Genomic DNA, 14,022 nt, shown 5'->3' with positions numbered 1-14,022 from the left:
ACTAGAGGGTCTCCGTCTCAATTGACTCCAGTTTTCTTCGGTCTCCTTCCTCTCTCCCCATTTTCCACAATACTTGCAAAAAATCTCGACTCCCAAAATCACGTCAACATGTTTTTTCTCCACTCTGTAAATCGATCTTGCGCTATGTGACAAAAATGGGAGCTGAAAGTGTCACCTAATCCACTACCCACTTTCCCAAATCCCCCATACTTAATCCCCACTTCCCTCAAAAGCACAGAAATTTCACTCTTGATTTCCTTCAAAAGCTTCAACCTTTGAAGCCTTTCAGTGCCTTCATCTGCACCATTTTTGACCTGGGTTGGTGAAATGCCGACGGTAGACACGTCCCACATCGACTTGGAACGCGGCGGCGGCGGCGGCCACCGGCGCTCCTCCTCTGCCGCCAGCGACACCATCTCCGACGTGGGTTCTTGCTACTCGCGGTTCTACGACGAGCACAGCTTCGATTGTGGGTCGGATCTCGAAAACGGCGGCGTCTCGGATTGCTCGGAAGATGAGACCAAGGTGCATTTGGAGAAGGTGGAGAGGGACTGCCGGATTTGTCACCTGAATTTGGAGAGCAGTAATTCTGAGACCGGGGTCGCCATCGAGTTGGGGTGTTCTTGTAAGGATGATTTGGCTGCTGCACATAAGAATTGCGCTGAGGCTTGGTTCAAAATCAAGGGAAACAAGTGAGTCAAAAAAAAAATTCTATAATTTCCTCCCTTTTTTTTTCTTTTGGCAATGAACAGTGTTCCGATGAGCTGGACTAATCGCTCCAGTTCCTCACATATACATGGGACCGGCATCATGAGCCGGACTAATCTTTCCGGTTCCTCACACATACATGGGGCTGGCATGAGGGCGTTACAAATAACCGTTGCATTGGGTGTTCTAAAACAAGGAATTAATCGCTAGCAGTGCCATCTAATTTGGTTCGACTAATGATTAATCGATTACTATTTAATATGCACTGATTAATCTGATTAATCACTCGATGATTGCCGAGCACCCGACTAGCGCCTAGCAACTATTATAACATTGGTTGCATTTAAACTTTTTTCCTCCCACATCATATGAGAGCAGTAATTCTGTTTCGTATTTTTCTTTCCAACTTTCTTAATGAATGGTGTAGTGAATCTTCTAAGAGGTTTTAGTGTTTGAACTTTGAATACTGATCTAATTTGTGAAATTGGTTAAGTTCAGAGCACAAAGTAGAATGTTGCTCCGTTTAAGGGGATGCATTAGTTTTTATTAGTGGAAGGAAAAGGTAAAGGGGTTGTTCTAATTACTAGAGAAGATAAGGAAAAAAAGGTTAAAGCAAAAGAATAAAGTAATGTAGGAAGTATCTGAATGTATTTTTCCATGTACACATGATTCCTTCCTAGTCTGTCCTCTTTTTGAGGTTCAGAGAAATTTCTGTCATACCTGAGATTCTTTTCTCCTTTATGGAAGTGGGAGATTTGAACCCTTGTGTAAACATTCACTTCTTGACAGGATATTCCTACTTCACTGTCTTAATACTACACCAACTTTCCTTTTGGATAGATCTATATCCGGCCTAATGACCGACTAATCCGTGGGACCAATTTCACCATCCACTAATGAGGTCCAATTAAACCTGGGGCAAAAGCCCCAGCATGGACTAGCCCAATACAGGAATTGACAGCACTTAGGTGGGAATCGAACCCTAGACCAAAGACTCCCCGAGGCCTTTACAAGTCCAAGGATAATGACACCTCAACGATGAGACCTGTGCGATTGATTGGTCACCACCCACGTTTTCTTTTCTATTGATCAAAGAGAGGATGAAAAAGAAAAAAGGAAGATCTACTGAAATCATTGTCTGCATAGGACTCGGATTGTATCAATTGAGAAGCTGGTTTCTACAAGGAAAGATGTGAAAGGTTCTTCAAACCTATCTGACCTCATCCCTTCTTAATTAATATGCACTTTACTCTTGTCCTGTCATGAAATAATGTATTCCTGTTATGTGGTGTTGGAAGATCCTGAGACCTCATTAGATTTTTTTAGCAAAGGATTCATCACCATAAGCTAGAGCATGCAGTTCTACAGTTTCTCAATACAAGCGCTTGAAATTTCTGCCTTCAATTGTGCAGATGGCCTCCCATCTCAAATGACCTTACATGTCGTGCATTTCTAGGGCTGCACTGATGACTAGGGCTGCAAACGAGCCGAGTCGAGCCGAGCCTCAGCATGTTCAAGCTCGGCTCGGTCAATTATAGGGAGGCTCGAGCTCGAATCGAGCTGGAAAATATGGGCTCGAGCTCGGCTCGTCAATCATTAGCAAAGCTCGAGCTCAGCTCGTCTAAACTCGGTAGTATATGAACGAGTCAGCTCGGCTTGAGCTCGAGCTCGTTAAAAGGTTCCACATTCATTTTTTAAAATCCAACTTTCACATTCGATTAAAACCACCACCTAATTCCATCAGTCCATCATTTTTAAGAATCAAAGTAAGAACATACATGAAGCACCATTCACAAAAACAATGGTGCAAGCCTGGAACAAATAAGATCCCCTAATATATCAAAGTTCACCAAAATATGGGATCTTACAAAAAAAAAAAAACAGTCAGTCAACCACCAATTGTCTTTGCTTCCAATCTCTAAACATATAACTACATATCAGTATTCAATAGCATCACAAAATAGAACAATCCTTCAAAAAACCCCAATGCCAAAATGTCGAGTCGATAGTTAGAGAGGTTGAGGCAGAGAAAGAGGTAACAACTAGAAATTGACTCTCACGGGCTCACAGCATGTTTGTGCAGAGAAAGACGTTGAGAGTTCGATCTTGCAGAGAAAGAGGTCGAGATCGAGAGAGAGAGAGAGAGAGAGAGAGAGAGAGAGAGAGAGAGAGAGATCACCCGTGCAGAGAAGGAGGAGGTCCAGGAAGATTGGCGATCGGCGGTGGAAGATCGGCGACGGGTTCGTTGATTTGGGTGGTGCGATCGTCGACCTTGGGGCAGGGTTGTAACGTTTTCCGTCGCATCCTTGTTTATTGTAGAGTGGAAACAGAAAACCCTAAGCATGTGAAAAAAAACCTAAACTTTAAGTAAATATATATAAAACCGGCTCGAGCTCGTTCATTCATCTTCCGAGCCGAGCTTGAACGAGCCAATAACGAGCCGAGCTGCGAGCCGTTGGTTCGTTTGCAGCCCTATTGATGACGTAAACTAAGCTATCAGATCTGCACTGATGACATTCATGTTGCAGATTGACGTTCCTGTCGTAAGTGATTCGTTCCGTCCTACACAGAAGGTTGAACTTCTGGTGTGTGACATAAGCTCCTAATATTCTTTTAGGACCCTCCAGAAACTAACTGAAATCTCAAGGACCTTCTTCGTTTCTGTTTTGAATCAGATGCCATTACAGTATCTACCTGCAATAGAAACCACATAGGTTTCTCAACCGACATTCTTTTACTGTTTCCTTGGTAAACTTCACTTTCTGTCATTGTAAAAGCTGGTAATCTTATTGGCGCATAATCTGGCTTCAGTTCTTGGTTTGATTTTAAAGCCATCCAGGTTTTATGTGCTTTCTTTTTTGGTTCTCTAATTGTCTGAATCATTTTCTATATTTCAGGACCTGCGAAATTTGTAATTCAGTCGCGCGCAACGTACTTAATGCGAGTGAGATTGAGTTAATACAACAGACGAATGAGGCCAATGTCACGTCAACAAATGCTGTATCAGCGCCGAACCCTCCCACTGCAGAGACCCGGAGATGCTTGAATGGTCACCGTCTTGTGAATCTACTTCTTGCTTGCATGGTTTGTGCATTTGTCATATCGTGGCTCTTCCACTTCAACATTCCATCATGAATTCCCGGATGCGAGCTTGTCTCTGAAGATGGTGGAAAACGTTAGATAAACTGACAAGTCACGAGATATTTCAAGCCTGCAGCGTTCATACGTATAGGTCCATATTATGCGATATTGTTGCTCCATACTTGTGTAGAGTTAGTTGGATCCATATTTTCATGTGTTTGTAATCACAAAACTTAGTCCAGGCTTTCTAAATCTATTTTATGAGTATCTCTTGTTGGTTTTCCTGTAGTAGTTTGATTTTTTTTTTTTTGGTTTTCTTTGCTCCAGGGTCTTGAATATGCTAGTGAACGCATCGCGTTGCATGAAGTATTATGCAACAGCATAGTTTGTAATGCAAAATACCTAATTCTCCCTATGCCCTTGAATAAGGTGAAAGGGGAATAGAGGAAAAGGAAATCTATAGTTCTTTTGATGGGATGATTAAGAAACAGATGACACCAACCACAGGAATTTCTTCTATCTGCTGTGTGAATTTGAGAAACTTGGTATGTGTCATGTTTAGTGTCTCATCTTTTACAGAATTGGTCACAAGAATAAAGACGAAAGGTTGTGCATTAGGTTGCCACCATCAACAAGTAATAGATTCTTATGACGAAAGTCGTCAACGCGTAAAAGATTCTTATGACGAGAGTTTACTTCCCCAGGATACCCATAAAGACCATATTGCTACAATGCCAGCAAAATTATACAGTATAAAGTGTTCTGCTACTAAGAAATAATAAGAAATAACATGCGAGTAAGATGAGTATGAGTCAAGATCACAAAAAGAAAATAAGAGTGTAAGTGGAATAAAAATGTTGAAATGAATGTGTGGTAAAGACTTTGCAAAATGTAATGAGAGACAAAAACCTTTGCGAAATGATTGGAGTAATGCCGACAAAAATGTTAGGGGTATTACTGAAAGATGATAAGATGGGAGAAAATAGATTTTAGTAGCTTACATTTATCGGAAAATGAGTAAATATGGTAGCATGGAGGAGTGTAATATTGCAATTGTTACAGATGCGATCGCTGTCTTGAATACCATTGAAGATGAACACCTTCCAGGCTCTCATCCCTTGAGTGCTTTGATATTCGATTGCAGGTACGTCATGGCGTCTTTACCGACTGTGAGGCTCAAGCATGAGCTCCGTGAGGCCAACATTTGCGCAGATAGTTTGGCAAAGAAAGCTCTCACTTAGCCATTTGGATTTGTTTCTTTTCCCCGTCATTCCTTTTGTATTGTCTTTTCAATTGCAACAAGACTTTGTAGGGGTTAAATACCCCAAACTTAATTGTATTTCCTAATTTATGTTAGCTCATTTCTGACAAAAAATAAAAAATAAAAAACACTAAGGAGAGGCGTAGACCAAAATTGATTACAGAAATAATAGTTCAAGTGAGCCAGATTTATTGGATATCACCGGACATGTTCATGCGGTCGGACCCAATTGGTCTAGCCTTATGTCTCGGCCAGATTTGGTATGTTGACGTTAATGGACTTGTAGCTTCGGAAAGTCTCTTCACCATTTCGTAGGCATTGTCTACAGAAATGAAAGGCAACAAATTGCAGCCTTTTTGGGGAGAGGTACAGATGAGAAATATATGGTTCTCATTGCAATAGCACAATTGCATACAAACAGGCCCTCATGTCAAGAGAGCTGAAACAGGAAAAAAATATAAACCAAGGCCGGCAATTGGCATACCCTTTGATCTAGCAAAAGGACCAAAATGGGGAACCAGAAAAACTTTAAAAAGTAGATACAATAAATTATAGCAAAAATTAAGAAAGTAATGAAAAACGAAAACCTATACAAACTTTCAATTTTTGCTCTTTTTGGCTTCCAAGTTTGTGCCATCTTTGAGTGATTCTTGAGCATCAGTCTCCATGCCGAGGCTGAAGAGGGCAGCCGCCTGAAGATAGAACGCAGTGGGCCACTCGGGAGAAACCACCTGGGCTTGCATAGCGTCTCCAAGAGCTTCTTGTGGCAAGTCACTCATCAAGTAAGCCAAACAGCGCCTAGCAAATACGGTCGGTGACACCATTGTCCCTCCATCAATGAACTACAACAGACATGGGATCAACTTATGCCTTGTGTTCAAATTAACCAACTACAGTCTAAAAACCAAAACTATATTGCATAAAGCAAAGACAGTTTTCTTTTATGCATTTTTTCTTGCTTATTCAGATCTTGGGAATATGGTTCTGCATTTAATTCTTCGGAAAAGATGTGGTCCTTAAACTGATTTTCAATTGGTGATGAGTCTTGAAAGAGATTCTAAACAAAGCACTCACTTCTGTGTAGCAATCGATGGCGGTTGCGAAGTCCTTGGCACGGAAAGCAGCATCTCCTTGCTTCTTAGAATTCAAGGTCTCCTGCATTTGATTTGTCCACAATTGAAAAGAAAGCTGCAAAGCCAAAGTACTCACAATTATATCAGCAATGAAGCCATTACCCTCTTTTTTAAGTCATTTTTTTTATTTAACTATAGCATCAAAAAAAATGGTTAACTTAAATTTCTTCAACAAAATTCTGCCATGACGCACCAACCACACTGTACATCCATACACGAGTTGCCTATGAATATTCATTTGTAACTTCTTGTTACATTTTCTGGGCTAATATTTCCTTTTGTTTGCTAAATAAGCTGGTCATCAATAACAATGTCACCATATGCCCACAACAAGAAGGCAGTGGAAACAATAAATAGATCAGAGCAGCAACAGAACACATAATTCAGCACTAATCAGCCGTAACAAACCTCGTTGGCAATCCCTTCATCGTCCTTGTATCCACTCTTGTCAAGCATTTCATGTATTGCAGTGAGATCCGTTCTTAAGCAAGCTTCACCCAATGGTGTCAATAGCAATGGCTGTTTCGAGGATTCATTTCCGTGCGGAATGCCCATCAAAAGATATGACGGAACCTGATCAAAAGCATCGACTGAAAAACCAACTCGTCGAATCTTTTATAACAAACATACTCAATTTGAAAAGGGTATGCAACAAATATATTTGAAGCAAGAAAATACTTCTACATCATCAACCAAACTCTTACAAGACAATTCTGATAAATATCCTGCAAGATGAGTGTGACTTGACCATGCAAATACTTCCTCTCAACTTTGAAAACTATGTTTTGTACAAATATGGGGAACCAAGTAGTAAGTTAGGGCTGTTAGGCATTTGAATATCATTTTTACCCTAATAAACAAATACTCTTAATACCCAACCGCTTTCCTCATGAGCGTAAACCAATTAGGTTAAGTCAACAGGTTCACTTCCCAGGATTAATTAAAGGAAAAGTTGTTATCAATTATGACAGCACAAAATAGGAAAAGGAGGGCGGAAAGGGGCAAATCTTGAAATGTTGCAAGGCATGAGTATCAACCATGGTTATGCTTCCAAACACTTGCAGACCAATCAAAAATAGAACGGGTGAATTCAAGTGTTCGGTGTCTACTGTCTACCTCTGCTTCTTTCTGAAGAGACATAAGAGCAGTTACAAGGGACTTTGCATTTGGCCTCTCGCGAGCTTCATACTGCAAACAACGGGAGGCTAAACGCACCAACTCAGTTCCATCATCATTTGTAAAATGACCCTCCAAACAAGAATCCATCAACATCGGGAAATTCTTGCCACGAATGAGATCAAGTGCCTGCAACAATGCCATAAGGAAAAAGGCATTTCAAAATCATACAATCTCAGAAGTCATTCTCTTCAGGTATAAGTAACGAGAACAAAAGGCCCATACACCTAGCTAGTCCCTCCCAACAAATAGTAAATTAACACTATGAAGAAAAAATATTGGAGTAGGGAAACGGATCATATCCTAAGTGTTAGTTGCAGTGTACCTAGAAGTCCCATTCAATCCAGATGCAGTTACAGTGTTATATCCAATAACATTTACGTATGATGGAATACCAATGGATAATACAACACCCCAAACATAATAATGTGAGGAAATGAAAGTACATGGCTTGGAGGAATATGTTTTCCACTCAGAAGATCTAGCAGCAGGGTCCCGAAGCTGTAAACTACACTTTCTGGCGTCACTCTTCCTGCGAAAAATAGACATGCATCATGTTACTTTGGGCTTAAATCACTCCAGAAGGAATAATGAACCATTTCGACGCATTTTTAAGAAGAGATAATTGGGAGAAAATTTCAATGGATTAGCATAAATGCAAACATAAGTAAGAGGGAAACTAAAACTTAAGAAGTACTGCACCATCCTATGAACAATCTATAGATGTATCAACCCAATCACAGGATGATCAATACAGATCAAATATAGGGGCTTGAGAAGTTGGAAAATGATGATCTAATAGGTATAGAAATGAGTCAAACAAGAATGATCCACAATCAACAACTGAATACTGACCGGTTCTTAGGTACTCCGGAGGGGTGAAAGCCAAGTTCGTACTATAACTCTTGCCATCTCTACTGTTTTTCATGAGGCCAAAGCAAGATAGCCTGGGATTTGCATCCTATAGAGAACCAGCTCAAAGGATGATTCATAAGCTAAAACAACTTTCAAATGAACAAAGTATCCCAGAAAACCAATTCACCTGATCAAACAGGACCCTGTAAGCATTGAGATCGTGATACAGGGCCCGCCCTTTACTACTGCAGTACTCCAAAGCTTGTGCCAAGTACAAGGCCACCCTCAACCTCATTGCCCATTTCATGGGTTGGCTCTCCCCTATGCCAATTCAATACAGTACATAACTAAGACAAAACAATAATCCAAGACGTAGACACATTTTGGAAGAAAAGCATGACGTGATTCATCTCAGAGATAAAACTACTTAAAATGAGGCCACTGTCAATTGATATTGTAGTCAAATTAAGAGCAATCCTATGGGCACTCATCTGGTTCTTCAAAACAAGCCTAAAACGAATTACTAGGGATAAATGTTCCCTATTTTAAGCACGTTGTTTTGTTAGAACGAAGGCAAGAATGTTATACAATGTATGCCAAGAAGTTAGGGCGAGTCAAGTGGGGAGGATAGTCAAGCACCCAAACTACCGAGCCAATTTACATGTTCTTTTTTTTTTTGCTAAATCGGAAATTAACTTACATCCCCAAGTGATTGGGACGTAAGGCTTGGTTTGGTTTGGTTTGGAAATTAACTTACATGTTCTTTAATCATGAAGTAAATGATTTAGTAAACTAACAATTATACACCCAGACCACACAATGAATGTCAGGAAAACAGGTTTAGTCCGAGCCCCAAAATTCCATCACCACAATTAGTATTGTAGAGCTCGATGAGTAGATCATTCTTGCAAAAAATCTAATTCATTGGACATCAATAACTCAGTGATCAAAAAACATTGTTCTCGAAAAAAATGAAGGGCAAACGTGATTTTGGAAATGCACTTTAAAATAAGTTTCATTTGGTCATCATCCAATCAAATAATTTTTTGTAACGATGTTCTACTCGTCGAGCTCTAAAACATGAACAGTACAGCTCAAATTTTTGGGCTCCAGATGAGCTCCGTATTGAATGCATAGCAGGCCTGCTGTCCTTAGCTGGCCCGCGAGTCCGATTTGGTTCATCTTTCCTTTGATCTAGATCCAAATCTTGTTTAATTATGTTGTATGCGTTTCCTTGCTTTTTATGTGTGTTTATAGTACTGCCCATATATGCTATTAGTTGACTAGTGGTTGAACCAAACTAATAAATAAAATTCCTTGTTGTTGTCCTCGGACCTTTACCATAAATAGCATTCAAATTTTCAAATTTTGCATACGAAGATAATCTATGATCCAGCAAAACAACTCACAGTGAAAGAGATGCTTGGCTAGGGTTTCATAAGGCATAAACTCTGCAACAAGCAACCTATTGTCCCCTTCGCAGCAGCATCCAATCAAATTCGCCAACCTTTCACTCCTCAAACTCCCCACAGCTCTTGCTTCCTCCTAAAAACCCAAACCAAATCACACCAATTCAAAACAAACCCGACATCAGAAAAACCTATTACATTAGATTGCTAACCACAAAACCATCAAAACTTAAGCTATTACTTGCACAACGTCACCAAAAACCCAAATCAAATCACACCAATTCAAAACATACCCAACATCTGAAAAACCAATTAGATCAGGTTTCAAGTCACAAAATCATCTAATCTTAGATTTTGGATAGTAAGTTAAAAGATTTTTGGATTATAATTAGAATCTATGATAGTGTTTGAATGACAAAAATATTAAATATATATCTTGCAGAATGAAAGTGTGTGAACTTGTAATGAGAATCTAAAAGGCACCTTCAAACGCGATTATTGGATTCCAGCATTCTCAAGTTCAATTTTTTAGAATGCATGCTCTAATATTGCATTCTATAATCTGCTTCCAAACACCTATAATGCAAAAATGCAGAATGCAAAAATGCAAAATCTGAGCTCCCAAACAGGCTCTTAAGCTATCACTTACACATTTTCAGCAAAACCCAATTGAACAGTAAATGAAGAAGAGAAATTGAGCTGTCAAACTAACAATGAATTGACGAGAATCAGGCCAAGCCGTCTTGTGGAACCGCTTAACGGCGATCCACGTGTCATTTTGAAGCTTCCCTTTGTACACAACGTTGGGGGCTTTTTCTCCGTGTTCTGATACAATGTTGTCCGAAGAAAAGCCGTTTGTGGCTGATTTAAGATCCTCCAAGTTGAACTCGCTGAAAATGGGTATCAAGCTTCGTTCATTTCTGCCTCCGTTTTCTGCAACAATTTCCAATCAAATTAGCAGGAAAACAACTCTTCTTGTATGTGTTAAGAGATGTTTGGGACCCAATTATATTTCAAATTCTTGATTGTAGATAGTAGATTATATAGATAAACAGAATATGTGTAGGTGTTCAGATTTTGCAGGAGACTTATGTGGGTAAAATATGGAGTAATCAGAATCGATGAACTCCTCGAGAAAAAGCTCGATGTGAAATTTTTAAATTTTGCATTTTGCAGATGGTGCAGTTTGACAACAGAACCAATTTTATAATCAATTCCCAAACAACAAAGATTAGAAAAATAAATGCAAGATGAAAATTGGAAAATGGGGCAGCCAAACAGGCCCTTATTAGACATACGGAGAGAGAGAGAGAGAGAGAGAGAGATGCCTGGGTCAGGGGATTCAATAGCAGAGGGTTTGAGGTGAGAGTGTAGCCAGCAGGCGGAGAACTTGGAGCAACGGGCACCCATTGGAGAGAGAGAGAGAGAGAGAGAGGATCAGACGGTGGGCATTGTCCTCTGACACCAAAAATGTGCCAATGCCTGCTAAAACCGAGCTGTCTGAGTTTCAGTTTGGGTGAAGAATGGGTGGAAGGAGAAATTTACACTCACAGAGAGAGAGAGAGAGAGAGAGAGAGAGAGGAGTGCGTGTAAAGAGCCAGGGAGAAAAGATTTTTGGATCCAATGATTTGTAGCCTCCTTTCCTTTCCTCTCCTCACTACACAGACACAGTACACTTGCTATACTATTCAAAATCTCTCTCCCTCTCCCTCTCCCTCTCCCTCTCTCTCTAGATACACATGGGTATGAAATTTCCGGACGAGGTTGAAATCTCATGGTTTTCGGCACTCATTATGGGTATTATTGAGCATTTACTGTAATAATTTGAAGCGTTTATTTTGTAGGATTCGAAAAATTATACGTCTACGTAAAAATCAGTTTTGATCGGACATCAAGAACTATATCAAAATTTAAATTTTGATTTATAAAATGACGGTCATGGATAGTTTAACTTAAAATACTAGTGACAAAATCAGGCCGTCTATTATATAAACCAAAATTCAATTTTTGACATAGCTATTGATATTCGATCAAGCTGATTTTTTGCGTAAAAATATTAATTTGCAGGCGCTATAAGATGAGCGGTTCGGATTATTATAGAAAATGCTCGGTAGGGCCCACAATGGGCCGTGGTAGAAATCGTAGAGTTTCCACCTCATCTGGACACAATGCAGACTCTTTGCAAAAAATTAGGCTTCTCTGCCTTCTCGACTCCGTGAAAAAAAAAAAAAAACACCCTACTTTGTAATCTCATCCGTTTAAAAATGTTTAATGGTGAGATTTTGTTGAAAGTTTCTTCGAGAGAGAAAGCTACTTTTCCCGTGAGTGTTTTGGATTGCAGAGAGCAGTCTATGTAATCTCATCCGCTTGCAAAGAGCACTCTGTGTAATCTCACCCGCCTAAACGTGTGTTTTCAACGGTGAGAGTAAGATTTCGTTGAAAGTTTCTTTTACGGAAGAAACTACTACTTTTTTCGGAAAAACTCTTTTTAAAATCTAAACTAGTAGTAATTTCCAGGATAAATGGTCAAGATAGACGCCTAAGATGGTACTGTAAAGAAGCAGGGTCGTTATTCAATACTCCCAAAGCACAGTGCATCCTCTTACATAAAATAGTGACTCCCACATAAACAGTGTGTGGGTCCGGCATTTTATATGAGAGGGAGCACCGTGCTCCGGGAGTATTGGATAATTAGCCGGAAATTTTGCAAAGGATTTTATTTTAATCAGATAAAATGGTACACGAAGACGACCAGCTTAACAACCTCTTTGGACATGACCATATGAGCTGCTTACCCACCGTGCATATTTTGCAAAGGTGAGGGCCTTTTATCACGCCCCTTCTGGCTTTGCTTTTCTATGCGAATATATCATCATCATCATCATCATCATCATCTCTCTCTCTCTCTCTCTCTCTCTCTCTCTCTCTCTCTCTCTCTCTCTCTCTCTCTCTGTAGTCTGTGCCTGTTTGATTCGGTGATTCCTTCCTGGCGCTCTCTCTCTCTCTCTCTCTCTCTCTCTCTCTCTGTAGTCTGTGCCTGTTTGATTCGGTGATTCCTTCCTGGCGTTCTGGTTGGATGCGGGTACTGAGCCAATAAACAATTGGCACCCATAAGCCTCGTTTCAGCTCTTATTATTTTATTATGATGAGAATCTTTCTTTTTAAAAACCCTGTCTGAGTTTATTATTCATTATATAAATAACTAAAGAAATCTTTCATTGTTAGTTTTTTAATACTATATGAAACGATAAAAAATTACATTATGGCAAGCCTTCTTATAGTAGTAAATCTACAACAGCTTATAAAAATAGTTCCAGTAAAAAGAAGAAATAAACTAACAACGAAATTAGTAACTAATTATCATTATCTCTATTGAAAAATAAAAGCAAATGTCTATCCATATCCAACTAAGCTTAGAGCCCTTTAGACTAAATTTTAGTGTTTTTTGTTGTTGTTGTTTTCTTTTGATTTATGTTTTTATACTTATTGTAATTCTCCTCGTGGACACAAATGATATGCTGTAAAAAATATGACGAAAAACTAACAAAAAGATAAATAAAAGTTTAGTAATAATGACTGTTTTATTCAAAAATTAATTAGTCCAAACTCAATCGTTATTTTTCTCTAAAAACCTAGAAATTAAGATCTGGATGATAAAAGATTCAAATCGTGATAAGCTACACAAGCCCACGAATTCAATTACTCTATTCAATTCATCTCACAAACATGATAGGAGCCTTTCTATTTTTTGCATTTACTCGATTTCTTCATCCTATTTCTATCCCCAACCAATGGAGAGATTGTTTAGCATATCCACCCCTAGCTCTCAAGTCAATAGCAGATTTCTCTTCCTTGATCAAATTGTTACTTAGGGTTGCAAACGAGCCGATCTTTATCGAGTTCGAACTTGGCTCATTTATTAAACGAGCCAAAAAACTTGAGTTTTAGCCTTAACAAGCCAGCTCGTTTTCTAAACGAGACGAAAATTTGAGTCCAAGCTCGGCTCATTTTACTAAACAAGCTGAGCCGAGCGTTAATGAGCTAAGCCAAGCCAAGCTCGCGGGCTGCTTGGTTCATTCACAACCCAAGTCATAACAAAAATCATTCATAATGTTCACTTTTGGGATAGGGCTCTAAAAACAGTCAAACACGTTAGGGGAATGAAGGTCCATGACAAGTTCGTTGGGGTCAAAGTCAAACAAATCAAAGTGTCGTGGATAACAGCCAACTACTCAAAAGTTTAGGTAAGGAATGTCAACGTTCATTTTTTTATAAGGGGGAATTGTGTATAGGTGGGGGGAAAATGGGAAAAGAATTGGGACTTTGGGTTGGTGTTCGTGCTGCACACTTTTGAGCTGTTAAATCGTACATTTAACTGCTTGGATTTTATCTCAGCAAC

At 39.4% G+C, this 14,022-nt stretch overlaps 2 protein-coding genes across 3 annotated transcripts; one reads left to right on the top strand and one right to left on the bottom strand.

Annotated features, from left to right (window-relative positions):
- On the top strand, positions 1-4,073 carry LOC131326591 (uncharacterized). Its single transcript, XM_058359425.1, has 2 exons — positions 1-692; positions 3,606-4,073. The coding sequence occupies exons 1-2, from the start codon at positions 328-330 to the stop codon at positions 3,841-3,843; spliced, it is 603 nt and encodes a 200-aa protein (XP_058215408.1). The 5' UTR covers positions 1-327; the 3' UTR covers positions 3,844-4,073.
- A 1,350-nt stretch (positions 4,074-5,423) lies between these two features.
- LOC131326587 (serine/threonine-protein kinase BSK5-like) lies at positions 5,424-11,324 on the bottom strand. Of its 2 annotated transcripts, none has more exons than XM_058359421.1 (10): positions 10,952-11,324; positions 10,336-10,556; positions 9,624-9,759; positions 8,402-8,535; positions 8,215-8,320; positions 7,806-7,891; positions 7,300-7,488; positions 6,592-6,756; positions 6,125-6,205; positions 5,424-5,892 (listed from the first exon to the last, which is right to left on the bottom strand). In XM_058359421.1, the coding sequence occupies exons 1-10, from the start codon at positions 11,031-11,033 to the stop codon at positions 5,650-5,652; spliced, it is 1,443 nt and encodes a 480-aa protein (XP_058215404.1). In that variant the 5' UTR covers positions 11,034-11,324; the 3' UTR covers positions 5,424-5,649. The 2 variants fall into 2 exon arrangements, with proteins under 2 accessions (XP_058215404.1, XP_058215403.1); XM_058359420.1 differs by having other exon boundaries at positions 6,125-6,238; positions 10,952-11,301.
- Between the last annotated feature and the right edge of the window lie 2,698 nt (positions 11,325-14,022).

The sequence above is a fragment of the Rhododendron vialii genome, chromosome 5a (genome assembly GCF_030253575.1).
Source record: "Rhododendron vialii isolate Sample 1 chromosome 5a, ASM3025357v1".
Taxonomy (NCBI): Eukaryota; Viridiplantae; Streptophyta; class Magnoliopsida; order Ericales; family Ericaceae; genus Rhododendron; species Rhododendron vialii.
The sequence above is the reverse complement of the archived record's forward strand: the minus strand, read 5'-3'. Positions and strand labels throughout refer to the sequence as shown.